Genomic DNA, 27,443 nt, shown 5'->3' with positions numbered 1-27,443 from the left:
CTCTTGCATCACACATCTGGTTCTGCTTTTTGGATTTTGTTGGCTTAAAATGGGACAGATCGTCTGTCACTGCTGAAATGTCAGTGCTGTCATACTGCGTCTGCTGCACAGCTTGAGTAACATTTTGCGTCAGTTTGTGAACTAAATACGAGGATATGTCTTTCACGCCCTCCATGTGGGAAGCACCGCTGAGCTGGACTCTGCTCTCTGCTCTTATAAGGAAGACTTGTTGATAACTTGGGTATCCCAAAGTGAACACGATGTGATGATCTGTGGGTATGCAGAGGTGGGCCAAATCCCCGGAGGCGCACCAGATTAGGTGAAGTCGGGACAAAACATGAAAGGGTCAACGTGGTGAGCTCACTTGACCAAAAAAAAAAAAAAGAGTGAGAGAAAGAGAGAGAGAGAGAGAAAAAGGAAGATGCCATTAGAATGAGATCACTGCAGGAGTCTCCCTTACATAGCCCCAGTCATTTCTGTCACCAGAAGCACAAAGTTGGCTCCAAACACCACAGGAAGACCAGCGTGCTCTTTAGCCCGCTTATGTAAGAACACAGCATCTGTGCCGAGACTGAGAGTTTGATGCCCTGCTGTAATTTGAATTCGTGTCCGCTCCCTCGGTCTCAGTATCTCACGCTCCTCTGAAGTTGTTCCTCATTATATTAAGGACTTGTTTGCACAGTGTGATTAGGGAGGGCATGGGCCAGAGGAAAAGATCAGCGCCTTGTTACCTCGGCCAAGCCCAGAACTCTTTATGTGTTAATGCTCCGCCGCTGTAGCTGTCATGTTGAGCTTATCTCTGGGGCTGTAAATGTTTGCCTGGGGAGATAAAATGACTCATTTGACAGTGTTTTTTCGGTCCCACATACCTGAGCTGTATCAGGTGGATCCGTTAATAATTACCCGGCCTGTGTTTAAAAGGTCCGAAAGGTCTCATCGTTTATGTCGCTGCTTTCTGAGCTCACGTATATGGGCACTTAAATTTCCACCACTTTCACCTTTCATACAACCCATCCAAACACCCTGATTCGTCACACCTGTTCCATGAGCACTGTTGACCTTCAGCAGCATTTTGCAACAATACAGCTCCATGTGGGTGAGAGATAAAGCCTGGATTCCCAGTAGCAGCGAACAGTGAGAAGCCTTTTTTGGTCATATAACAGTAATCGTAGGCCAAATAAGCCAATTGCTGGGAAGGACTCTGTAGACTCAGCACTGAGCTGCATTACTGCTGCTTGACCCACCTCTGGCAGAATTCATCGGCATGCACTAAACTGTCTGAGGAGGGTTGTTTTGGAGATTTGGATCAAGGAAATAGTTTAGATCCTGATGATTGAATTAGGATTTATAAAACAGAGGATCCCCTCCCCCCCTTCTCAGGGCATGACATCTTAAGAATTTTATTTGCTTTTTTGTGTCTTGTGTAATGTCTTTGGCAAACACTGTGAAATAGATATGACCTGACGTGTGCGGTTCTCTCTGGATCTGCACAGACGCAAGGGGGAGTGCAGTGCATATATTTGCAAGTCATTTTTAAACTAGCTTTTGACCACAGAGTCCTATTATTCACACACTGTGGGGATGCACAATGTTTTATCAGCCGGAACTGATAACTGATAATAACCTGCTTGTCATGGCCGATACCGATAAGATAACTGATTTTACATTTTTGTATTTTGAATAGGAGTTCCTCCACCTGAGGGTAACAAATGCTACCATGTAAAAATCGATGATTCAGTGCTGATAGCACCATTAAGATTTATTAACTTTTTATCTCTTCTCAGAATCCTGGAGGAACAATTTCTGCACTTGTGGTCCCTCGTCTCAAAGTCAATGGGTTTTTGAATTCTTGGTTAAAATGCCTGAAATAAGTTATGTGGTTCACACAGGCTTAAAGGTGCAATATGCAACTATCTGCAACCTGTCAAATTCATATTCAAAACAAATAGGGGATAAACAGGATATCACCAGAGAGAGTTAACTGTTGCCTACTGTAGCCAGAGGAGCTCTGGGATGAGCCAGGACTAGCTGGTTAGCATGCTATAGGATACATTACACAATACATATTGTCATGCGTCATTATGTCAAAACTGTTATTTCTTCACATTCCGTTTTATTCCTAGTTTCAGTACATTGTTGATGGTTTTAACTACAATTTGTACATATTGCACCTTTAAGTTATTTTCAAGTTTTGCTATTTGATATGAAAGACATAATTCAACACTCCTGGTGGTGAAGTTGGTGTCCTGTGACTGCGATGTAGTTTGTATATCATCTAACTTGATAACTAGCTTTTTAGTTCTGATGACTTCATAAATGCCTCCAAAATCATAAAAGTTGTGTTGAATTGTGAAGTATGTAGAAACATGTATCATGAAGCTACTTTTGCAATAATCCACGGTCCAACTGAAAAATCCTATTTGCACCTTGTCGAGGAACTCCAGGTGATGCTTCTGCATTAGCCTACAAAAATATGCATCCCTGCAGCACTCTGTGGCATGCTGCGGTTCATCTCCTCCTCCTTCACGTTGTTCTTCTCTGTGTGTACTGGCAGATGGCACAGTTTAAAGGTGCATACCACCACCAAGCAAATAATATATGTCAAGCATATATGGACTGTCCATCATCTGTCTCTGAAATGAAATTCATGTCAGAGGAGAATGTGCTGCCCTGTAGCACTTGTTGATATCCAGCAGCACGTCCTGTCTAGCACTTTTAGAAGAAAGGAACAGACTGTGGCACTTCCTGTCTGTTAGTTGCCTTTAAAAGTGTTTCCCTTGGGGACAACCCCTCCACTGGAGAGGATGTGTTAAAGAATGGGGGAAAGGGTGGACATTTGGTGGGTGGTAATGTTTGTCCCAGCTGAGGTAGTCCCACGCAAATCACACAACGGTAAAGTTAAATCCCACATCAAGCGTTCAGATTACTGGAATTTAGGAGAAACTAAAACCCAATGACAGGAAGTCCTTTGGTGTGTGTGTTTGTGTGTGTGTGTACTTCAGGCGTTAAGAGGCTCTGCTGCATGACTGGTCTGCAGAGGACTGTGACGTTTGAGTCACTCCCCTGAACTCTGTGAAGTTATGGGAAGGTGTCGGTGTGATGACAGACACTGGCTGGCTCTCTGGTAATGCTGTTAATGGACCATCATGCACAATTGGATGCAAATGCTGCCTCAAAAAGACAAGAAAGGACACACACATGCACTCAAGGACAATCAGTTACATGTAGACATATTAGGGATGTATTTGGAAGAGACATACGACACACAAACTGACAAGAAATATAGCACTGATGCTATCATGCACTGTGCAGCTGGTAGGCAGATGATTGTTCTCTCTGTAAAATCCAAACAAACCCCAAAAGTCATTATTTGCGGCAGGGTTAAACATGTACGAGCCGTCAGTTTTTGTTTCACCACGTTACCACGGCAACCGAGTAAACAGAGCAACAGGATCCCTGAATGAACCCGACCTTTGACCCGCAACTGTACAAGCACCAGCCAGTGAGATTAATTGGCTTACTGCTGGCTTTCTCTCTGTGTCTGTGGGACTGTTCCCACCCAGCAGACACCCAAAACCCCTCAAGACATCCTGAGTAAACAATGATGTCAGGTTGGCATGTGACAGCGGCTTTTCTTTTGTGAGAATATATAGGCAAGTAAGAGGTTTGAAAGGGAATACTTCATGAAAGGAATGCTGAATGATTTTTTAAGATCAAGGACTTCCACGTAGAACAACAAACAGTGAGCTATTCTCAGTGTTTTAATGGTGGGGATGAGAGGCCGACTAATCGTTCTCGACCACCAATGACAGCGAAACGTACAATGTTGCTACTGTGAGCGCTGTTGTTCTGACAGGGGAGCAGACTTCTGTTTCTGTTAGGTAACTGTGTGCACATCCTACCTGTGTTTGTAGGTGCAGGACAGCAGCTTCATGTGAAGACTAAAGGACAACAAGGAGACCACAACCCATGTGCTCAGTAACAATGTGATCTGGCTGTATTGTATGTTTGTTTACCAGCTATTCATACACATTGTAAAATATCTTTGTGTAAGTGGATCATACATGTGTACACACTGAGTCTGGTTCTGCTCTGAGGTTTCTGCCCGATAAAAAGGCAGTTTTTGTCTTGCTTGGTTGTCTTGCTTCCCTACCGAAGTCCACATTAAACATCTGAACATCTGTTGGATGGATTACTGTGACATTTGTACAGACGTTGGTGATTAATCCTTATGTCTCTGTGATAGCCTGACCTGTCCTTTAGGGCCACCAAGGTTCACATTTGTGGTTTTGAGTGAAACGGTTTGGTGGATTGCCATGTAATCAGGTGCAGGATCGTAATAACTTTGGTGATCAACTGACTTTTCATCTCGGACCACCATCAGGTCAAAATTGTGGTTTGTTCAGTACACTGATTTATTACTCAAGAGCAATTCTCATTGGTTTGGATGGGCCCCATCTTTGCGTCCGATATCAAGCTCGTCTGTACAGCTCTATGCTGTAATCCCTGTATCAAATTGTTCAGGCTGACGTGTTAGGCAGGAACAACATCTTATATTACACGACTATAGTGAGTTTATGCCATCCCAATGTGGTTCTCAGTTGGTCTGCATCATCTCCTGAGATAAAAAATGTTGGTCATGGTCACCAGTCAGTCAGCTGTCTGTTTTATGCAGGGCGGGTTGTGTATACTTGGTGAAACCATCGTTAGATGAATGCGCAACCTGGACAACCAAAACAATGAGCTAAAGGAGGCTGCAAGACTGTGGATTTTGGTGTCAATTCTTATCAATTCTGTCAATTTGATGACATACGGAGTGAAAAAAATGTCAGTTTTAAGCAAATATGCACACACAATTATATTGTATTACATTCCATATCAGAATTTTACTATTTAGTCCCAGAAATTAAATGAGTATTTATCTTTGGATGTGAATGTGATGAAAATGATCTTTCCCTGACCTTTTTTAGTAGCCCAGAGTTAGTAGCAAAAATCAAAATACTCAGTGCTTATCCGTCCCTGACTTTAAGAAAACATCCTGTGTACAGAGAGAGAGGGCCTAAACAAACATTTTCCCATCCAGCCTGCTGGACCATGTAATAAACTAACAAAAACAAAATGCACTTTTCACTTAATATGCGGGAAACCACAAGATATTAACAGATGATTAATTCTGGGACTTGGCCAGCGCTGGTGTTTTTGGAGAGCTCACCCCCTCTTAAATCCTCTTGGTTTTACTACTCGCCATTAGAGAGAAGCCTCTGTGGCTTAGTACCCAGAATCCCTCCCCTCGACCTCACTCCGTACCATTCACTTAGATTTAGATTTCACCTAGGGAGACGAGCCAGAGCTTTGTCAAGATTATGTTACACAAGCTTTTTATGTGTTAGCAAAGCGCGTGAAAACAAAGTGTGCAGGTGTTCCTGTGTGCGTATTTGTGTTTATGTGTCACCCTTCCTGGCCGGGTTGTTATGACAGAGGGTCATTCCAAACTTTGGAGCTTTTTAAATGCGGACTCTCCCTTCCTGTGATGGAATTCCTCACGTCAAAAGAATTCTCCCAAACAATCCGTGTAATTACAGCTGCCTTTTCAACAGCATCCTGCAGTAAGTGGATTATCTGGGGTTAGATAAAGAGCATTAATGAGGAAACAAAACCCATCAAAATCTAATGGTTGGTTTGAATTTATTTCAATTCCTCAACCACGTCTTTTTTTTTATTGTCCTAAGCTGGCATTGTGAGCATACTAACATTATTCAAAAACCACAGTGGGACTTCCTATCACATTAGAACAAAAGTTGTTTTTATTAATTTATTTGAGAGAGAATGTGTGGGAGGGGGACTATCTGCCAAAGGTCCTGCCAGATGTTTTGTGCCCGAGCCAAATGCAGCCCGCTCCCAGAATGCCCCAGCTTCTCATCATCAGTCTCATCGTCCAACAGCACGAAGGCAAAAACAAAAGTAAAACAAATAAGGAGGATAAAATAAAAATAAATTACAGAGCCATCTTTTTTTTTTGTTATTTCTTCTCAGTATCACTTGGTGGACAACAAGATATATGTATAGTTTTTAGACATTTTAAGCAGGGAAAGAGATAGAAAGCTTCCAACATGATGTGTTTTGCATCGTTTACTCCGACTTTTTGTAAAGGTGGAGCTGACGTTATCCTTCTTGACCAACACAGTTGCTGTATTTTTATATGTTGTAAAAAGCAGCCTACTGTATGCAGTGGTGTATGCTGTAGCTAATGTAAGCTCCCTAACTGACCAATTTTTTTACTGCATGCTCCGCAGGTTTACTTTCCATTGTAAATCAGCTCCACCACAGAACTTGCCATGAGAGGTTCAAACCTTAATGATTTTAACTAAGTTACATTTCTGCTTTTATTAGATAAGAAATACGGCGTGTGTGTGTGCCTTTCTACGTTGTCGTAGTTTTGGTTTTCGTCCATATCCATAAAATTTGCTCTCCACTTAACGCTCTCTACTTAAGTAATTAAGTCCTTTCCTCCCTGCTGTTAGGACATATGAGACCTAACAACAACCCCTCTGCTCGCTCATGGACTCACCTCTTCGGTCCTGCGGGCTCACTGCCGTGTAAATCAGTGTTCTTCCGTCCTGGTCCTCTCATGTTTAAGATGTTCCCCTGCCCTGACACACCTGATTCAAATTATAGGTCATTATCCGGCTGGGCGTGCTGATCATTAGAAACAGGTGTGTTGGAGCAGGGAAATATCTAAAGCACGCCTGGTCTTAATGGAGTTAAACTCAACTAAACCAGAAACTGAATGATAGAACAATGATACTGGATTGTTTAAAGAACACAAACAGTCTTATCTTCGACGCAATGTCGGATGCTCGCTGTCCACACTGATCCCTTGAATATGCATCAGGTTTCATCGTGAAAACAAACCAAGTTCCTTTCAGCTGTGCACTGGAGATCAGATTGGAGACGTACTCAAGCAAAAGTTGGGCGAGTTTGCTCAGATCCATAGTTTGTTCATATTTGAACAGGAAACTTTTATAGTGTGGTATCTAGTTAAATCTCTACTAATGGTGTGTTTTCTTAACCAGACACTTTCAGCTCTCTGGCATTCTCCCTCCAGCCAGGTGGTACCTTACTCAGAGCGGTAACGTTCAGGAGGGACAGTCCAATAGCAAACAATGAGATCAAGCTGCTTAGGTTTTGCTACTTCTGGAACAAAACTTGAAAGTTCCGGTTTCACTTCAGGACTAAAGTGCAGATATCTTGGCCTCCGCTGCTTTAATTTATATTTGTAATGCCTTTTTTTGTGAGTCCCTTAACGTTATGGAGCACAATGTGAAATTGGTAGAGTACCGCTTTTCAAGAAAAAAATAATGCCTGTAAAAGCAGCAATGAAGACGGATGCTTGTGTTACTCTGGGTAAGTTCAACATTCTGCTGATCCGGTTACAAATCCCAGCAGTCATAGGAGACGTGAGCTGCCTTCCTTCCAATGTCCTGATGTATAGACAGCTAATTTTGTTTTTAGCTGAACAAATCTTCCATTCATGACCAATGCATTTGTCAAACCTTCTGTGATCAGCATTTCCCATGGTGTAAAGATGCTTCGGGCTGTGCGGTAAAAGTTGGCGGTCACATTGTGCACCGTGACATAATTAGCTTAATTAGATATAAACCCAATTACTCTATCAGACTGCCAGCCTTTCATAATGCTAGAAATATGCCTAGGGTGCCTTGCAAACAACATGTTGCTAGTAAACAGCTACATAATTATCACTGGGTAAAGTCAGTGAGCTTGATAACGTTAGCTGACAGCTAAGCTTTGCTTGTGTTTGGCTCCATATTTTGAGATTGTAGGCAGTTTGGAATGTGTGCAAATGCAGGATACTACGCTCTGTCACTCACCCTCCATGAAAACACGGGCCACCCTGGATCTTGTGGACAGGAGGCTGTGCGAGGGCGGTTGGCGAGTTTGGGTGGAGCTGCGTCTGTGGCCTCTGAGGGGACAAGTTTATAGTTCCTCCTCACCACTGAGTGCTGCTAAAAACTCCACCATGGCTGAATTTACACCTTATGCTCGTAACAGTCTACAGACTGCTGATTCTTCATTTTGCTGCAACTGAAAAACATTCACTCTGTGCTGAATAAAAAATAATAATCATACATGCACATTAAAGTCAGCGTTATTCAACCGCTTAACGACTTTAAAAAGGAACGTTTGGTGGAAATGTTATTTTGTCCTTTTGTACGCACTACAATAGTCGTGAAAACCTTGAAAATGCAATGTGGCGTACCCTCCTGATATCCTGCATGTATGAAATCTTCTGTTATACTGTATCTTATGAACTCTCCCAGTACAGAGCAGCACAGTCCCACTTCCAATTTCAGTTACCCTTTGCTCTGGAATGTGAGTCAGTTACTCATTAAAAAAACGTCGAGGTTAATGAAACCGCCTTGGATAACAAGTGTATGTGAGTCAAAAGAGCTCGCTCGAATCGCCCCAACTGCTTCACGTTTTCTGCTTCATCATGAGCAGAAGCTGGGTGCTTCTAACTCATTGAACTCAGCTTTTGGAAAATCTCTGTGCAGGAGTAGTTTCAGTCTGGATTCATCCACACCAGAGAGCTGAACCTCTGTATTTTTAGCCGAGCGCAGGCGGTAATCATCTTGCTCCTTTGGGTGTACGGCTGGCGACTTCTCTGGTCACCAAGTTCCTTTGGTGAGTTTCCACGGAAACCAGACGAATGAGTCACTACACAAGTTCAGCCAACTCAGCTCCTCAGTTCGGGAGGCGAGCCCTGGGTTTCCAGCTTCCCCCTCCTTCCTCACTCCCCCCACGCAATGGGACTGGAAAATGAAAATGGGGAGAGAAAACGGTGGCTGGATGGTGGCAAGCTGCCCAGTTCTGTTCTTACTTAATCTGCCCTCTGCACCTCCTCCTCCAGCTGCCTCTTCCACGTCCCTGCTCTCCCACACTCCTGTTTTCCCTCTTTATATCCATCACTCATTTTTAATTTCTCACTTTTGCTCTTGCATTCAATGCCCCCCTCCCCCGACCCTTTCTTTTTTATCATCACCCCTCCGCTGGCCTCAACCTCCACAACTCTAAGGACACTGGCAGCTCGTAACAGTGATCAGACTTACAGTAACTGCTTTAAAATAAACTGTTTTTCTGTTCCCAAAAGAAGTCATTTAAGGTGACAGCAGTCTGTTTGCTAATCTATCATGTCTGGGAGGTTGTGAGAGGCCAACGATCTCATTTTGGTGAGTCAAGTAAGTAGCGCTGAGTACTCGCCACTTTTTGGATTGTGATTGTAGCTTCTGATGGTGAACGCATCCCCTGGGTGCTCATATCTCATGAAGAGCATTTATTCAGTCAACTGGAGTCAATCTACCGCAGTATGTGGAATTGGCCACCTGTTGAATTTACACTCAAAACAAATAGGGGGCAGCATATCACCAGCGTAACCAGTGGCTGCTGTCAACTGCAGCCTCCATAAGCTAATTAGCTCAATTAGCCATGTAGCTAATGATCCTATTTACTGACTCGAGTGTGCCCGGACTATGAGCTCAGAGCAACGGGGTAGTGTTGGTGCTAACACTACTAGCAAAGGAGCCTTGGACTGCTGGAGCTACCCGGTTAGCATGCAACTTCAGCTGTCTCTAGATTGCGAGTCATATAAGCGTAGAATATCTGGCAAATTGTGAAAATGTTACCGCTTCTTGATTCATCAGCAACTGAAAAGACAATAGAAACGTTAAGTGGGACATCGGGCCATATTTCAAGGTAATTCCTTAACTTCTGTAAGACAACGGCTAACGTTAGCTTTCAAACACTTTCCAGCTAACATTGCTATTGGATAGTGCATGATATGATAGAAAATGCCTATTTTTTCTTATATATCAACGTACATCTTGTACACATTTATTCAAAGTCATATTAGCTTAGATATTGTTCATTGCTAACGTTAGCTCATGGTTTTTGAAATATGTTATTTTACCTTGACATATGGCCTGATGTCCCTCCAGATTTTTGAAAGGTTAACAATCTGTCAGATTTTATATGTTTATATGACGCGAACCTAGAGCACAGTGGCATAACATTATCCCAGCACTTGAGCCTCCTACCCTGAACGTGACGTCAGACGATATGATCTATACATAGAAGTCTTTGACATAAGGTCAGCACTAATATTTCTCCACATTCTGTTGTCTTTCCTGATTTTTTATGTGTTTTAAAGTAAAATTGTTGCATATTGCACCTTTAATCCGTTATTTGTTTTTCCACCACTGTATTTGTTTGCTTCCATGTCTTGGCTACTTTCTCCTAACTTTCCCATCACTTTATTCGTCCCTCATGTCTCCCAAACACAAAAAACACACACCACACCCTTCTCCCTCCACCACCAGTCCCTCACTTCCCCTCTTTTGCTCCCACTGGGAGGAGGCCCAGCGGTGTTGGGAGCACTGGATGACTGACTGACTCACACTCGACACACCCAGCAGATGTGTGGGGCAGAGGGAAACATCCAGAATGTAAGTTTGTGACAAAGAGAGAGAGTGACGGATGACTCATGCTTTATCTCTGTTAAGCTGGGTAAATGTTTTATTCTGGGAAAAGGAGAAGGAGATGAAACAGTTGCACCGCGAGCATCTGACCTGTCAAGAGTGACTCATGCTCGGTCTGGAGCGAGTTCTGAATGAACTCCCACGTTTCCAGCTAAAAATGTTTATCTTCACTCATGATAGTCGCTGATAATCCTTACAGCCCTGTTCCCGGTAAATAAAAGGATCTGGCAAGTGAAAAATGAGGCCGTTTGTGAGTTTCTACACTCAGGGTGATGCAATGTGCTTGCAACACTCAGTATGTTGAGTATTTAACATGTGAAATATGTGCTCAAATTTTTGGGGGATTGCAACATTTATCTTCTGGTGACAGTACATGGGCGGCACATGAAGAATGACATGTCACCACCCTAACAGATTATAACATTACCCTCCTTTTTAAATGGAGGATTGTAATAATAATATTCTGGGGGTGGGAGTGTGTGTGTGTGTGTGTGTGTGTGTGTGTGTGTGTGTGTTGTCTCAGCTGCAGTGAAATGTCACATGCTAGGGACATAATAAGTTTTATTGGCATTTAAAGGGCAGGCTCAGAATGTGTGAAGTCTGTCTTAATACAATTGTCACATATGCCATGTGTATGTTAAAAAAACTTATGGCTGCTGTAACCATTCCTCTTACCCTGAGAGGCTGTCAGCTGGTACCTTCCTAACACGACTACACTACACTGAGGGAGAAATATCGCAGTAATATTCGGCTGCAGCTGATACGGTGCGTCACATTAGCTGATTTTTTTCGAATTAGCCAAATTGAATCATTTTTTCGCGTGTCTCTGCTCAGACTCAGCGTAGGGGTGCGTCCTGATAATTACTCGTAGGTTTATTGCTTCTGCAGGTGACAGTTAGGAAGAAGATCCCTACTTCTCTAACTCAGACTGCCTGACGTCATGCATTTTGGCCCGAACCTCAGTGAGGCTTTTAACTAAGATTGTTCTTTTGACATATTTTAACTGTATTTTTATGTTTCTCGCCAGCGTGAACATTTTGGAAACCTGAAATCCTTTATAACCCTTTCAAGGCTTACTGTAAATGAAGTTTTGAATGAATGAACGAATGAATGACTTTGTCCCCCGCCTTTTACAGTAGCCCAGTTGCCGGAATAAAATTTTGGCACTGTGCATTTCTGTAAATCATGGATACGTTCACTAACAAGGACCACACATCATAAAGGGGGTGGTGACAACGTACTCTTTCTTACTAACTCTGTGCTTAGTGTAGTTCAGAATAAGGATATGTTGGCCAATTCTTGACTCCTTCCACTGATTACAGTGAAACCACATTTGTTATTGTTACCAGTTTGCACATGATTACAGCTCATTCTTTATGTTAGCTAGTGGTTTGCTAGCGAGCCACAGTGACATTGCCAGTGTTGGCAGCAGCAGCAGCAGCAGCAGCAGCAGCGAGTGTTTGTTAGCAGAGTTAAAGCACTACATTTGTTGTTCCCCCTCAGGAATTGCCCTTCTGGTATTAGTGGGAACACAAGCAGTTATTTTGATTAGACATCGGTACGACTTGCAGCCAGAAAACGAGTATTTCAAACGAGATTTCAGGACAGTTTCATGCCATGTTTGTGGCAGAAAAAGCCAAAACATGACCTCTTGCAAAGCCTTACCAAGTGATTTCAAATTGAACCTAAAGGAACGTGATGTTTCAAACTGCGCCAGCATACAGTGGCAAGATTTATACCAGTGTTTTTATACACTGAAGAATAACAACTGGTAGCCAATAACATCATCGTCGTCTTGAGTTATGGATTACAGAGAGGTGAGTTAGAGATAAGAGCACCACAGGAGGCGTAAGATACACTTGGTGTGCTAAGATCACCGCAAAGCTGGTAGCTAGTTAGTGTAGGTTACCTTTTACAGTAGTTGCCAGTTGGCCCTGGCAGTCTCTCTGTGGTGAGCAGGCCGATGGAGTTAGTCTTTGAGAAAAACAAAAACAGCTCTGATAACGGATTTAAAAGTCAGAGAGTCCGTTCCCTCTCCTTTACTATAGTTTTGGTGATTAATGACGGAGCAAAGTGAATCCCCTGCCAGCCTCCTCTCTCCGTGCAGACAGAAAGGTATTGTTCCGCCACCTCTACATGGGGCCTGAGGAATTACAGGCATGCACTAGAGTTGTGCACTTTTCCCCGTATATCCCTCCATCTATCTCCTGTGTCTGTCAGTCCCACCATCCCTCTTTTTTTATGTCCTGCCTTTCTCTGGAATTCCCTGTCTCTCTCCGGTCTGCCCGGCCAGCCTCCGTCAGCGGGGCCGGACTGCGAAGCGTCTGGCTGCAACAAAGGCTCAGAGTGGCCTGAGTAGACAGCTTTACGACTTCACCCGTAACAGCAGATAGTGAAACTGGCACGAGGAGCCTCCCACTGTCACACACACTTTACACTGGAAACTGGCACAAATGAGGAAGCTATAACTCAGATGAGGTTGGGAAACCAGCCTTGATTAGAATCTGACAGAAAGATTGATGGTGCTTGGCTGTGGAATGTCGCAACTTAATATTTCCAAAAAAAGTGACATTGTGATGATGAATAGTGCATTGATTTGGAAAGGTTAAGTCCAGGCGGTGTAATTATCTCCAAATGTTCAAAAGAATTAGCCAGTTACTGAAATCTGTTCGCTCCCCATATCTCTATCAACAACTCACGAATGGCCTATTAACATTAAACATCAAACATTAAAGTTAATGCAGTGATTCAACTGAGACCAAAAGAGGTCAGTTTGTATCAAAGCGCTCACAGGAATGAGATGATCAGTGCAAATGTAAATAAACAGAAAGCAGAGTCGCAGGACGGCTCGGCATGGCATGGGAATGGAGGCCTTCTGCCTATTATGGGACAAGTCTAAGAACTGCGGGTCACAATGTGAATTTCTCAGAAACTGGAAGAATTTCCAGCATTCGCAGCAGCATGTGGGAGGATGATGGCGAGATGCCAGGCAGCCATCATCAGTGTCTGCATGCATGACGGAGGAGTTGACTTACAGACGGCTGCGGTCGTGTGATGTGTGATCATGTTTTGTGCGTTTTAACAGCAGATTTCAGAAGTTTGCAACTGTTATCAGGGTTTAAGGAATAGTTTGGAAAACGTTGGTAAAAAAAAAAACGTTTATTCACTCTCTCGATTGAAGATCTTTAGTATCACTACTGCCAGAAGCCGGTTAGCATAGTTTAGCATAGGTTATGGAAGTACAGGAACTATTAGCTTGACTGAAGTGTAAAGTTGTGGTTGCACACAGCATAATGTGTGGGACTAGTCTTCAGCAGCGGCCATTTTTGGAGGAATTATCCAGATTATTTCCTTAAACGTACCACAAGAGCCTTTTTACTGGTTATGAAACAATCTCATCTTAATATTAATACTTAATACCTCTATATGAGCAACATAAGCATCAAGACCATCAGTGAGAACACTGGCTATTTCTGTTTAATCATTACGCTAATTTTTAATGCCTGTCACTGATTTATCCAGGCTTGACAAGTCATAAAATGACCACTAGTTTTTATGGCTGATTGCTAAGGATGAAGGGAGGAGTTGGTGTTATTGTACTAAAGCAAAGTTCACCCATTTGTCCGTGGCAGTGGCCAGAATCAACAAAAAATGTGTGTTTCTTGTTGCAGTGTTGAGCAAACTATGAATACGACAGTGTAAAAATACTCTTGTACAAGTATTCGTTAAGTAACTTAAGTTAACAGAATGTGCTCATCCCTCTAAAGGTGAAACTAATTAACGTAAATATAAAATAGTTTAATAAAAAAATATATATGTTATTTTACTGATATAGCATGAATTTGTACCCTGAGAACAATTACATCTTACTGATATAATAATATTATAATTAATTTGTTGATTTTATTTGTAATAATCTGAATGAATGAATGACTATTTACCTCTGAAATGTGGTAAAAGTATCTCTAAACTTTACGTAACTACAGTACTTAACCTTAAGAATTAATTTACTAAGTCCCCTGGAAGTTGCTGTGAACAAACAATGTGATTTAGTCTCACTGTGAGATAAGTAGGCAGCCAGCAGAAACTCCAAACGTCCAAATAGTCCAGCGCTTAACTAATGATTACTGCTTGATGTTTTTTATGCTTTGGTTTTTGTATGAACACACAAACCAAATACGACATGGAAAATTGGAAGTTTTGGAGGTGCTAGTAGGCAGATGGGTGTCACCTTTGCACAGAGCCTGGTGAGCCGTGTCACCTTTTCCCAGTCTTCATCCTTAGCTAGGCTAACCGCTGGCTGTAGCTTCATATTTGTCATACAAAAACGAGATAGGTATCAGTCTTCTCATTTAACTCATGCATATGTCTCAAAATGTCAAATGATGATTGTTTCACTCCTAAACACAAACCCTAACCCAAAGTACAAAACAGTCACAGACACGATGGTACACTTTTTGTTCATGTTATTTAATTTTTTTTTACAAAGGGCTTTGTTCCAGTCTTTAAGAAGAAAGATTTTCACTGGATTTGATGTCCTTGCTCTCTGACACCACTTTACCGTCCACCAGAGTCTGAGTGACGGTCACCACTTTGGTATGGACCTTCCTTTGCTCAAGTGCGTCCACCAGGCTGGAAAAATGAACACAAGTCGTTAGGAGTCAAACTAAATTTAGTCCAAGATCACACAATTGAATTCTTAGTGATGCTATTTTGGCATGACACATATTTCATGGCTGGCGTCCACATGCTACATTTCAGCAGTTGAAATGGAGAGAATAGATTTACTTTACTTTCCATATCAATGTTCCTCACATTTGCATGAAGCTAATTTGAATTTAATTTGCACAAGCGTCCCTTTGATGATCCCACACAATGCGGAGCATTGAATAATTGGCTTTCATCAAAGATGTCACAAGTAATTATTACTGTTTCCACCAAACTTTCTGCCTCCTCTGCTCATACTCACTCGAAGTCTCCCTCGCCGTCCAGCAGCCTCCTGTACTCGGCGATCTCGGCCTCCAGCTTCACCTTGATGTTGAGCAGCAGCTCGTACTCTTGTGTGTTGTGCTGGATGTCGCTGCGGATCTTAGTGAGCTCCTCCTGCAGCCTCAGAATGATCACGTTGTACTTCTCGATTTCCATGTTGTAACGCATCTCGATGTCACGCAGGGTGGCCTCCATGGACGCTTTCTACCAAGAGGTGAAGAAAATGCTTGATTGTGCAAAAGATTGATGCAGTAGAGAGAGAGAATGATTGTTTCTCTCAGCTCTCTGGATCAAACGAGGTGTGATATATGAATTAGCCAGCTAAACTTAGTGAACAGTCTTCTGGCTGTAGCTTCATACTTAATGGCCAAAGATAAAAATGGCATTATTTCTCTCATGTAACTCAAGAAAGCACATCAACAGATTTTACAAACCTGAACTATTCCTTTAAGGAACAAATGATTCCCAGAGAGAATACTACATTGTATAATATAATCATGCATAATTTGCTTGATAAAGGCTTAAACCTGACATCCTAACACCTCTTGACACATTGAAAGTTTGAGTCCTTACCAGGCCCAGAACAGACTGCAGTTCAATTTCCAGCGACTGAACCCTCCTCCTGGTTTCAGTCAGCTCACTGGTGGCTTCCTTAAGAGCTGATGAGCTCTCTGTCACTATGACCTGCACTTCCGTGATCTGAGGACAAGGTAAGAATACATATAGTTCACAGAAAAGATATTTTAACACCTCTAGTCAACCCAAAATCTGATTGATAAATTACCTGAGATTCATGCCATGCTTTGAGCTCCTCCTGGTTCTTCTGGGCTATCTTCTCATACTTGGCCCTCATCTCCTCCATAATCCTGTTCAGGTCCTGTCCTTTAGGAGCGTCAACATCCACATGGACGCTACCCTGGGTGATCAGGGCACGCAATTCAGCGACTTCCTGTTGAGGGAGAAATAGGGAGTGATTTCCTTAGCGAGGTTAGTGGGGTTATCCTGTGCAAAGAGGTTAAGGAACAAACTGGTTTCCATAATTTCAAGTGTTTATAGTCCTATTTACAGCAGTGGTTGAATAATTGAGTAGTTTTTTGTTCTCTTTGAATTACGTCACTGTTGTTTAGTTGGATTAGACCAAAGGCAGTTGTCTTCATTTAATAATTTAGCCCAGTTTGACAGCAAAGCGTCTTATAGACCTGCCGATCCACTAGAACCAGAACCTGACATGTTTTGACGGGTAGCCGAGGCCAGCTGTGAAAGAGTAAGGCAGGTTCATTTCTGCTTAGCGTCCCTCACCATCTCATGGTTCTTCCTCAGGCTGATCAGCTCTTCCTTCAAAGACTCGATGTCACCTTCCAGGTGCATGCGGATAACATTGGTGTCGTCCAGAAGCTTCCTCAGTCTGCCCACATCAGCCTCCACCGTCTGGCGCATGGACAACTCATACTCCATCCTAATCAAACATACTGCATATCAGATATGTTCATACCGGATGGAGACTGGATTCATTTTATTCACAAAGCTGAGCACTCACTTGATTCTGAAGTCGTCTGAAGCCAGGCGTGCGTTGTCAAGATTGATGGCAAGCTGTGAGTTACCCCTGATCATGTCAAGTATCTGGAAGAAATCAAATAGTTTGTGAAAAAGTGTGTGAAATACAAAAACAGGCGGTTTACAATCAGGTGGACTCAGTGATTTCTGTTCTCACTCTGTCAATTTGATGGATTGCAAACGGTCATTTTCACTTTGATAAACTGAGCAGGTGAAAAGACACGCCCTTGATAACACACGGTAAGTCATAAAAGAACAAGGCAGGTTATCGTTTTGATACCGTCTCTAATAGCTTGACTCAGAGATAAAGAGTCTGCAGTTGTGAAATCAGTCAGACACATGAACGCTCGGCCTCCACTTGTTAAGTGCAGGAGTCAATATAATAAAAATGTCACTGATTCAGCCTGGGATGACTTTTGCCCCAACAGGATCTTACATTTACAAGGAAAGGAACGTGGACAGAGGATAGGGTTATTCGGCCACGAAGAGCCCTTTAAAAAACTTTCATCTAAAAGAACTTTTTAAACAGCATTTGTTGTAACTACCTCTGCTAGCATTACATCAGAAAGATTTTTTGTGCACCAGTATAAAAAATGTATATAACTGTATAGCTTGATTGTAAAAGCAGACTTCTGAAGGAGACACAGATTTATTATTCTACAATCTTAGACTCAACTAAACAAGATTGATACAAATCAAGTATCATTAGGAGCGGCTCACCTTGGCCCTCAGATCCTCGATGATGGCAAAATACCTGCTGTAGTCCCTCCCCTCCAAAGGGCCTTTCTTCTCAATGATCTCTCTGATCTTGATCTCCAGCTTGCTGTTGGCCTTCTCCAGAGACCTCACCTGCTCCAGGTAGCTAGCCAGGCGGTCGTTCAGGCCCTGCATGGTTGCCTTCTCGTTAGTGATGCCCAGGGCTCCAGAGGTGGACCCTGAGGAGTAGGATTGGTAGTCATACCCACCCCCGAAGCCGCTGCCAACCCGTGTACCAAAGGTAGCGGTTGAGATCTTGGTCCCGTAGCCACCTGCCCCTCCGCTGACACTGAAGGCGTAGCCCTTCTCGTGATGTCTGCCTGGGCCACCTAGAACCTGAGAACTCTGGCGTCTAAACAGGGGCTCCATGGCTAAAAGAAGTGTGCTGATCAATCAGAGAACGAGGCAGTGTGTCCTGGTACAGTGGGTTTGGCAGCTGAGAGTGGAGGACGGAGGAGAGTCCCACGGTCTTATATATCACCCTGAAAGGCAATAGTCCTTCCTGCCACTCCTCTCCTATCTATATTACATTTTTACCTTTAGCCTTCCTGCTTAGACTTTGTACTCATAACACTCACTATGAAACAGTCTGACAAAGGCAAGAAGGTATGCCTGCATTTTCATATTGATCGTGCGTAGTGAGTGAGTGGTACCCATGGTAACAATGATATCAACAGCAGCAATTATGGGCACGACTTCCATCCAATCCTTTTTCTTTGAGTGACTGGTCCAGCATATCACCCATGATGAAGATCTAGGTTAGTGACTGTACTGGGTAAATTCAGTTGGATCAGTTATTACCTCCATTAAGAAGGAGGTTTTCACCATGCCCGTTTGTTGGTTAGTTTGTCAGCAGGACTGCACAAAAACTACTAAACCTATTTCCATTAAACTTGGATGGAGCATGGGTCTCAGTCCAGAGTAGGACCGATCTGGTGCAGATCCAGAACTTTTTTCTGACTTTTCTTTTTAACCTGTGCTGTTTTAAGATTTTCGTGAATGGAAAAAATAGGCACATTGTGGTGGGTGTATCAATAAGTAAGTACAATTTGATGGAGATCATCGATCTGGTGCACTTAAATGATCATGACACAGTTAGTGGTGGTTTAAAACTTAGAGTGATAAAGGGATGATGAGTATGATAGGCCAATAGACTTGATTAGGCTTGATTGAATTAAATCAGTGTTGGGCCTTGGCACAGGTATGCACTCTACTGGTGCCATTCTAGATCCTGTTATTTACGCTACTTCCACTGGGCATTGGAAGTATCAGCCATAATCGTTTCCCCAGTGACCTCCCTAGAAAACTTGTGGATACTTAAGAAATTCTTTTTTTTTTTTTTGTTTGTTTTTTTTCAATTTTGAGTCACTACTTTATTATGAATGTAAATGCTCAAAAGTGCACTAATTTGAAGTTTAGCCCTCCAGTGACCCATGTTTTACATCCTAGAACAAACAGGTTTGTGGCCCATATAAGAAGAGTTGAAAAGTAGAGAATGAAGGACTGGTTTTGTTTGTTTCATGAATTTTTTTGACAATAAGAAAAACATATAGGATTACACCAGCCTTATCACTGTGTTTAGACCAAAAATGCAAAGGGGTCATATTGGTAGAGACATGTTGCTTCAGGTACCTGTGAGGTATGAAAAAACAACCCAGGAAAAATGACATGGGTAATAATAAGGTATATCATACGCCAAAATGCAAAAATACTACACAGTGGTTTATAATACGATGAGGAAGGCAATTGTCATTTTACCCTTCATCTCTATGACTGCAAGAGTAAATCATTTCCACAGTGTTCATTGTTGATCTGAAGTCAACAGTTGACTGACAATGTTTTGGTTGAGGCTGATTCACCAGTTGGCAGTTAATGTTCCTGTAAACCACTGACACGCTCACATTTGTACATGTCATAGGCTGTGTACTGTACCATATTGAAATTTGTACAATATGTGTCATATTCCTTTGACTTGACATGTTTATGGCCCGACTTTCATATCAAAAGGTGTAAAGTTTGGTGGTGGCGTTCAGTGAGAAGCCTACAATGCAAAGTGGCTGCAGTTTGAGGCAACATTCAACGTTTGAAAGAGGGACACCAGTAGGTATTTTTAAGGAGACCCCAGAACAATTTCCAGCTGTGTGAGTAGCAACTAATACCAGATATATTTTATCACAGAACATTGGGACATCTCCAGTCGTGTTTGTGGCAACCAAAACAGGTATTTTAAGGCCAAAACACTATATTTTCAGCCCTAACCAAAGGTTTTTTGTGCCTAAACCTAATCAGACTATAAGCTAAATAGAACCTGAAGAATTGTATAGCTACGACAGAGTTTTTTACCCTTAGGTATCAACACACCATTAAAAGTGAAGAGGACAAACGCGAACGTCGCCATCGGATTAAAGATGAAGGATCCGATGCTCATCATAAATGAACTCTGATGCCTGATGTAGTGACCCGGTGAAGTCTGCCTATCTATTTGTAGTTTTGACAACAGCCAGGACTTCTCAAGTATTCCTTTTGCAATTGGGAGTGAGATGAGTCATCATTCCTCCCACTATTTGCTGTTTTTATATGTCCTCTTGCTTGATGTATTCATTGATTTATTACATTGCTCCTCTGTCATGTTATGATAGTAATAATAATAATGACAAAACACCACTTCCAAGGTACATTTCACGAATGGACTTTATTGAACTGTCTGAACATCACAGCACAACAGGCGGACTTAACTGGACAGAAAGAAAACCAACGATGATGAAGTATAAAAACTCATTTTGCGTAACACCGCGTGACACTTTTGTAACTCTGAAATATCCAATGTCTTCAATTAGTTTGTCGCCGAAAAAGCTTACAGATCTCCAATTCTGAACTTTTGTAAACATCTGCAGGTCAACACACGAACACATAAATAAAGCGTGATGAAATAAATAAAAGATGATTCAGTTTTTTTTCTGATCCAGTTGTTTATCAGCTGTGGTCGAGCTGTATACCCAGGAGGTCCAACTAACTGCGGTGCTGGTTAGTGCTGATGACTAAGAGCCCATTGGGAAAAAAAAGGATCGATTTTGGCCAATCGTATGTTAGTGTTATGTTGTGGTGACAGCGGTTGTTAGGGGTATCAGGCGGTTTCTTCTGGCGTTCAAAGGTTCTTGGTTTCTGTGCTGGAGGAGACCACCTTGCCGTCCACCAGGGTCTGTGTGACAGTCATCACTTTCTTCACTGTTTTCTGGTCTTGAAGAGCGTCCTGGAGCCTGAACGGCAAGATCGAGAGGAAATTAATCATCCGGTCATTTTAACGTTGATCGTTCACTCTTCATGTTGGTTTTGCATTATACTGTTAAATGCAACGTTTTCTGTTATCAAATAATCATTAATATACTCACTGGAAGTCTTCGCCGTCCAGGAGCCGCCTGTATGTAGCGATCTCGGCCTCCAGCTTCATCTTTGTGTTGAGCAGGGCCTCGTAATCCTGCGTCTGCATCTGGATGTTGTTGCGCAGTTGTGTGAGCTCCGCCTCCAGACCCAGGAGGACGTTGTTGAGAGCCTCCACCTCCATGTTATAACGCATCTCTGTGTCCCTCAGCGTGCCCTCCAGGGAGGCTTTCTGTGAGCGGGGAGGAAAGAATAGAACGGGTTAAAATTTTACAGTGAACCCGACTCGCCGATGACAGCGCCATAGCGAACGGTCACCAGAGTGTGAAGCTTGTGTCAACAAAGTAAATGTGAGAGACTTGAAGTGAGAGTGCTGAGTTCGGCATTGCAGAGAGTTCAGATAAGCGTGTGTTGGGGTAAATGAAGTGTGTGCTGACTGAGTGTTTCTCACCAGGCTCCTCTGTGACTCCAGCTCGATCTCCAGGGTCTGGATCTGTCGCCGCAGCTCGTTCACCTCTGTCTGGGCACCCTTCAGGGCCTCTGTGTTATGGGATACCTGGGTCTGCACCTCTGTTATCTGAAGCAATGATTGGGATGAAAAGATGACTTTGTGCTCGATTGACACTTCCTTCTTTGCAAATGATGGTTAGTTGTCAGTCCTTTACCTGAGACTCGTGCCATGCTTTGAGTTCTTCTTGGTTCTTCAGTGCCATCTTCTCGTACTTGGCCCTAATTTCCGCCATGAGCTGAGCGAGGTCCTGTCCTTTTGGGGCGTCGACATCCACGTGGACTCCTGACTGGGCGATCTGGTTACGAAGCTCCATAACTTCCTAAACGAATAAGGATCAATAGAGGAATTAACAGACATAAACTACATGAAATGAAGCCTTGTAAATAAAACAATCCTTTCAGTCATTTCAAACAGACTGCTGGCTAGATCTTTTGGATTTTAAAGCCTCTTTTTAATGAGCTGACCCCGATTTGACTTCTAGCCTCCTCTAACTATAATCACAGTATGGTCAGGTAAATATACAAGGGGTGACTTTAAACCTGTGTCTGGGGCCCTAAGTACTTGATCCCTTCAGTAAACAAACAGTTATGCTTTGGCTTATGCACATAAATTATAGTCATTTTAATTCTTTGGTGTTTTCCCTGTTGCCAAATATGGATGGTAACCATTTTTACGATGAGGCTTCCCACAAATTTCACATCTAGATATTTCACATTTCTTGACAAACCTCCCTCGGGCCACTGAACTTTTTTTCAAGCCTGTTTTCAAGAGCCGCCTGCAGTATGTCAGGATGCTTCGGCTGCTGTGTGTAACATACGTATTTAACTTAAACACACATATCGGCGAGATCAGCTGGTAAGCAAATATTTACACATGTCCTCTAAAGGTGAGAAGGTTTGCTGAAACAATGCCCAGAGGTTTTTTAAAGTGACTTTTGTTTGTAATCCATTAGTCTAATCTTTGACTTTCTCCAACAAAAGGTACAAAACCAGAAGCCGAGGTGAGGTTAAAGGCCCTGAAGACATTTTTTCTAAATCAGCTTGTCACGATAAGTGATGCGGTCCTACATCAAGACAGAATATTCTGCTAATGTTGGAACAGTTTGGGAGATTTCTGCATTTCTGTTTTTGTCCTTGCTTTTATCACTTGTTTAAAGTGGGCAGGGCCCAGCTGGAGCAATGTGATGTCACTTTGTAACAACTAATGTTTAGACACAAGACTTGATGTTTTTTTTGTTTTGTTTTTCTCCCCTAATGTGGCCAGTTCTGATGGATGAAGTACACAGTATTTTTTACCATCAGTTGCAACTTTACTATAAACAGTTGCTTAAACTTTTAACTTAAGTTGGACTTTTTTATTACTATTAGTTATTATAATACTATAAATATTAGTTAAGCATTTATCAAGTTTCAAATATAAGTGGCCTTTTGAATGTCATCATACTCACATTTTCGTGGTTCTTCTTCAGGTGGATGAGCTCCTCCTTCAGGGCTTCGATCTCGCTCTCCAGGTTCATGCGGCTCATATTGGTGTCGTCGATGAGCTTCCTCAGCCCGACGATGTCGGCCTCCACGGACTGGCGGATTGCCAGCTCAGACTCGTATCTAAACAACACAGCACAGGGCGAGGACGATAAGTTCAAAGACTGATATGTCTGCTCAGATTTACATGGAATAGTCTATGGTCTACTATACTATACCTTTATGAGTCAATGACTGATGTTACTGTATGGTGTCTCAATATAATACTGATGCCTCTCTATGACCTTCATGAGCAAAATGAGATCAATGAGGACATTGGCTATTTCTGTAAATACATATACATTAAAGGCCTGTCAGCAGATGAGATTCTGACTTATCTTGATACGGCACCAGAGCAAAGTTGACTTTCTTTGATGCCTCCACAGGGGCCGCTAGAGTTGACAAGAAATGAACATTCCTTGTAGCAGCTTTAAGTCTAAATATACGTGGCCATTATTTGGTCAGCACACAATGCTCTACTCTCCATTTGCCAGCTGTGTTTGCTCTGACTTTTAATTCATGGCACAACTGAAACATCTCCCCAAGCTATGATCCAAAGGTGATGATTTATGACTCAAAGACAAACAACTGTCTCTTTAGATCGTGACACTAAGTATTCATCGTACATCCCATTCAGCGGCTTAACAGGGCGTGCCCGCAGCCATAGGGCCGTGTTTTACAATGTCGGGCGAGACTTACTTCACTCTGAAGTCATCGGCCGCCAGGCGAGCGTTGTCGATGTTGAGAACCAGGCGGGCATTGTCAGTGGTGGCATCGAACACCTGGGAAAAAAAGGTAAACAAAGGGAGCGGTTGTTTAGATTGAAAACTGAGGATGGAGGCGTTGTGAGGAAACTTCTGTAAAATGTTCAAATATTGTTTGAACATCATTGTGCATATATGGATAAACATATATTCAAACTGGCCACACACATGCATGTAATGGGTGTTTAGAGCATGGTTTACCGACAGCGGGTCACTCAAAAAACCTGATGGTTGCAGTGTTTGCTTTAGCTTTCATGGTGCATTAGATAAGGGCCCCGGATGGATGGCAGGTAGACAACTCAGGTGACAAAGTCCGTGAGCCAATCAGTGGCTGCCAGGCAACTGTCCTGTCGCTGCTGGGGAAACAGGATCTATCCTGTCAGCAGGACGGAGGTAGCTGATTTGCATGACGAAGGCGGTGATGGTGGCTGTGTGTGCGGTTGTGTGTGTGTGCGTGCTCGGTCATGTGAGGGCGCATCCACGTATGTGTTTGCATGGGCGGTTGATTGTGTGTGGTTTACCGGGCCGGGCTGTTTTAATGTTGCTCTGAGCGTCTGGGTTTTCTCATACAGGGGCTGAGGCAATTTGATGGATTTATGCAACACAGCAAATGTAAAACGAGTGTGTCCTGACCCCGAGGCTGTTTGGATGAACTGAGGCCCTCGGCTGTTAGTAGAATAAACAAAACCTAATTTCAAAGAGTTTGAGTTGGATGTAATGTTTGGAGAGCGATAGTGGCTGGAACACTCCTTGTTCTTCTTCCACTTCTCTCGATGCCTCCCGTTTTGCCCATTCCATTTGTCATAATTTCAAGGAGGGTTAGCTGACCTTGATGCTGCTTATCTGTGCTGCTCCCACAGGGAAAGAGATTAGAAAAAAATAACACAGTTTTCTGATGTGGGACAGCTACAGTAGACACACAGTATTTGAGTGTTTCTCCAATTGAAGCCCAACTGGAATGTTCCATCTGGAAACTGCACGTGACTTAATTTTCTGGAAATCTAAATGGAGTCTTGAATGAATAATGGCAGCAGGATGAGGGTGACACAGTCTAGTTCACTTCCAGTCAGTGTGTTCCTGTGTTTTTTTTTCTTTCCTTTCTTTCCTGGCATTCAATGGGGCAAAACCTTGAATGAATGATTTACAAATTGCCCTGGGTTGAGTAAGGAGTTCACTTACTTTCAGTTCTAAAATGTTTTTGCGCTCGTTAGCCGGATGTATTCGTACGGGGTGTATCAGGTTGAGTGTGAAATGAATTGCGTTATCAGATTAATTATCTCTAAAATGCCTACCGTAAAGAACTAAAAGGCTCCACCTTGAAAGACGGGTTAAAAGAAGTGAGCGCCTCTTTAATTCCCTTCCTCTCTACCTGATCGGCTTCAGTCCCATTGGACTTGTGTTTTTCTTGACAAAATTAAAAAGGCAGTTAAAGTCGTGACGTATGGGCCTGCAAGTTGACCCCGAAGTCCCCGGACCCTTGTTTTTTTCTGTCTCTGTGCCTTCCTGTCTCTCTGACCCCCGATGCTCCAACATTCCTCCACCATACTGTTTCCGGTCCAGCCCTCGGCCCCCGGCCCGTGGAGTAGCAGTGGGCATAGTGCCGAGGACCAGCAAGAACCAGTTCAACCCCATCTGTGAGGAAACTACAGTGGAGCAGTAACCCTGAGCCTCATGGCAGCACATTTGGGTCAGGGGGAACAGAATATATAGCTGAGAACACATTTTCAGCGTAAATACCTTCAGGATCTGTATTGACTCAGTCTGTTTTACCCATTTCTTGCTCAATCACACTTACATCACATCCTTTCATAACTCATCCTTGGTTTCATCTTTCACCCATCCACATTACCCCCTCCCCCCTTCTCCCAACTCCCCCCTAATACGCTTTACTCAACACTTAATAAATCCCCACATGCACATGCTCTCGCCATCCTCCCCCAGCCCCCTCCTCACCTTCTTCCTCAGGTCATCCAGGATGGCCTGGTACTTGCTGTAGTCTCTGAAGTCGGGTCCGCTCTTCTCCAGGGCCTCCTTGATCTTAATCTCCAGCTTGTGGTTGGCCTGCTCCAGGTTCCTCACCGTCTCCAGGTAGTTGGCCAGGCGGTCGTTCAGGTTCTGCATGGCAAACTTCTCGTTGCCCATGATGTCGGCACTTTTCCCGCTGGAGCTCACCTGGACGCTGCTGGAGAAGGCCCCTCCTCCAGAGCCCATTCCCATACTGCCACCGCGGGTGCCGGAGGAGATGCTGATGCGGCTGCCACCGGCCCCACCGTGGATGGAGGCGGCCCTGTAGACAGGGGTTGTACGGGTCATTGATATAGCAGGACCCCTGCTACTGCTAGTGGAGGTGCGCACTGAGTATGTAGACTGCATTGTTGCGGTAGAGTGTGAGACTCAGTGAGACAGACTGTGAGTACGAGAGAGGTTCAGGCTGGGCAGGCAGGAATGGGAGCTCACAGACACAAGGCAGGAGCAGAAGGGAAGCTGTTAAACTATATAAACCTTGTGGGCCCTCAGGTCCGCCCCTCAAACCACTCCCCCTTACTCTGAGTCACCTCCCTCTTTTCCTAAACCGCAGGACTCAGAGCATGCCTTTGTCCCTCACGACCTTCCAAAGTTGGTAAATTCCGAGGATTTAGTGGATTCAATAAGTTTGAGATTTGCAGAATTTGGAAAATAAAACTACAGATTTGTTTATTAGACATGAAGGATTTTCAGTGTTTCTTGGACAGCAACAGTAAAGTCCAAGAACATCATATTTTATCTTTTTATCTTAGCAATTCCCCCAAAGATATTAAAATAAACTTTTCTCCTTCTCTTTGTTTTAAATGTATCAGTTACACACACAATAGTTGTTGGTAGGATAAACTCCTTGGCAGTTTTCAGGCAAATTGTCAATAATATAAGAAAATGACACCAGACTTAATCATTTAAGATTGCTACATGTATGAAGCCAGACTGTGAAAGCATATTGTTGTATTAATATTCTTTTACATTGGGGACAGGTATCCAAAAAAGAACAGTAATGTCCAACAAAATTAAGTTGCATCAATATACCATAGTTCTCATTTTCTCATGATATCAGCTGCTCCGCGCTCCCCACCCTAAAATGACAGTGACCTATCAGCGAGCCATCATCACCTTCTTAAGAACTCAATTGAGACATATGTCAGGATCAGTTCAGCTTACTGAAAGGGTTTCATCACTGTCTGTAGTCACTGTGGGTAGCTGAGATCAGCCCATGTCACAGCTGGAGAAGTGAGACGTCTCATTTGATGGTAGGAGTTGATTGCATCATGTCGTGTCAAGTCTTGTCTCGTAAAATGACTTTCAGCTTACATGTGTATCTGTACTGTTTGCTGTGGGCAGACACATAAAAGTGCATCTTTAAAAAGCAACACAAAATGCTTTTCAAGGT

The 27,443-nt window shown here is 43.0% G+C and overlaps 2 protein-coding genes across 2 annotated transcripts; both read right to left on the bottom strand.

Annotated features, from left to right (window-relative positions):
* Positions 1-15,002: 15,002 nt before the first annotated feature.
* On the bottom strand, positions 15,003-18,297 carry LOC115584439 (keratin, type I cytoskeletal 18-like). Its single transcript, XM_030421861.1, has 7 exons — positions 17,817-18,297; positions 17,080-17,162; positions 16,842-16,998; positions 16,327-16,491; positions 16,116-16,241; positions 15,523-15,746; positions 15,003-15,185 (listed from the first exon to the last, which is right to left on the bottom strand). The coding sequence occupies exons 1-7, from the start codon at positions 18,219-18,221 to the stop codon at positions 15,059-15,061; spliced, it is 1,287 nt and encodes a 428-aa protein (XP_030277721.1). The 5' UTR covers positions 18,222-18,297; the 3' UTR covers positions 15,003-15,058.
* A 2,220-nt stretch (positions 18,298-20,517) lies between these two features.
* Positions 20,518-26,511, bottom strand: LOC115585319 (keratin, type I cytoskeletal 18-like). Its single transcript, XM_030423619.1, has 7 exons — positions 25,979-26,511; positions 23,961-24,043; positions 23,189-23,345; positions 21,896-22,060; positions 21,682-21,807; positions 21,242-21,462; positions 20,518-21,109 (listed from the first exon to the last, which is right to left on the bottom strand). Exons 1-7 carry the CDS (start codon positions 26,396-26,398, stop codon positions 20,998-21,000), a joined length of 1,284 nt encoding a protein of 427 aa, XP_030279479.1. The 5' UTR covers positions 26,399-26,511; the 3' UTR covers positions 20,518-20,997.
* Positions 26,512-27,443: the final 932 nt, after the last annotated feature.

This window comes from Sparus aurata, chromosome 7 (genome assembly GCF_900880675.1).
Source record: "Sparus aurata chromosome 7, fSpaAur1.1, whole genome shotgun sequence".
Lineage (NCBI taxonomy): Eukaryota > Metazoa > Chordata > Actinopteri > Spariformes > Sparidae > Sparus > Sparus aurata.
Note: the sequence above shows the minus strand (reverse complement) of the source record. Positions and strands in the feature narration are given on the sequence as shown.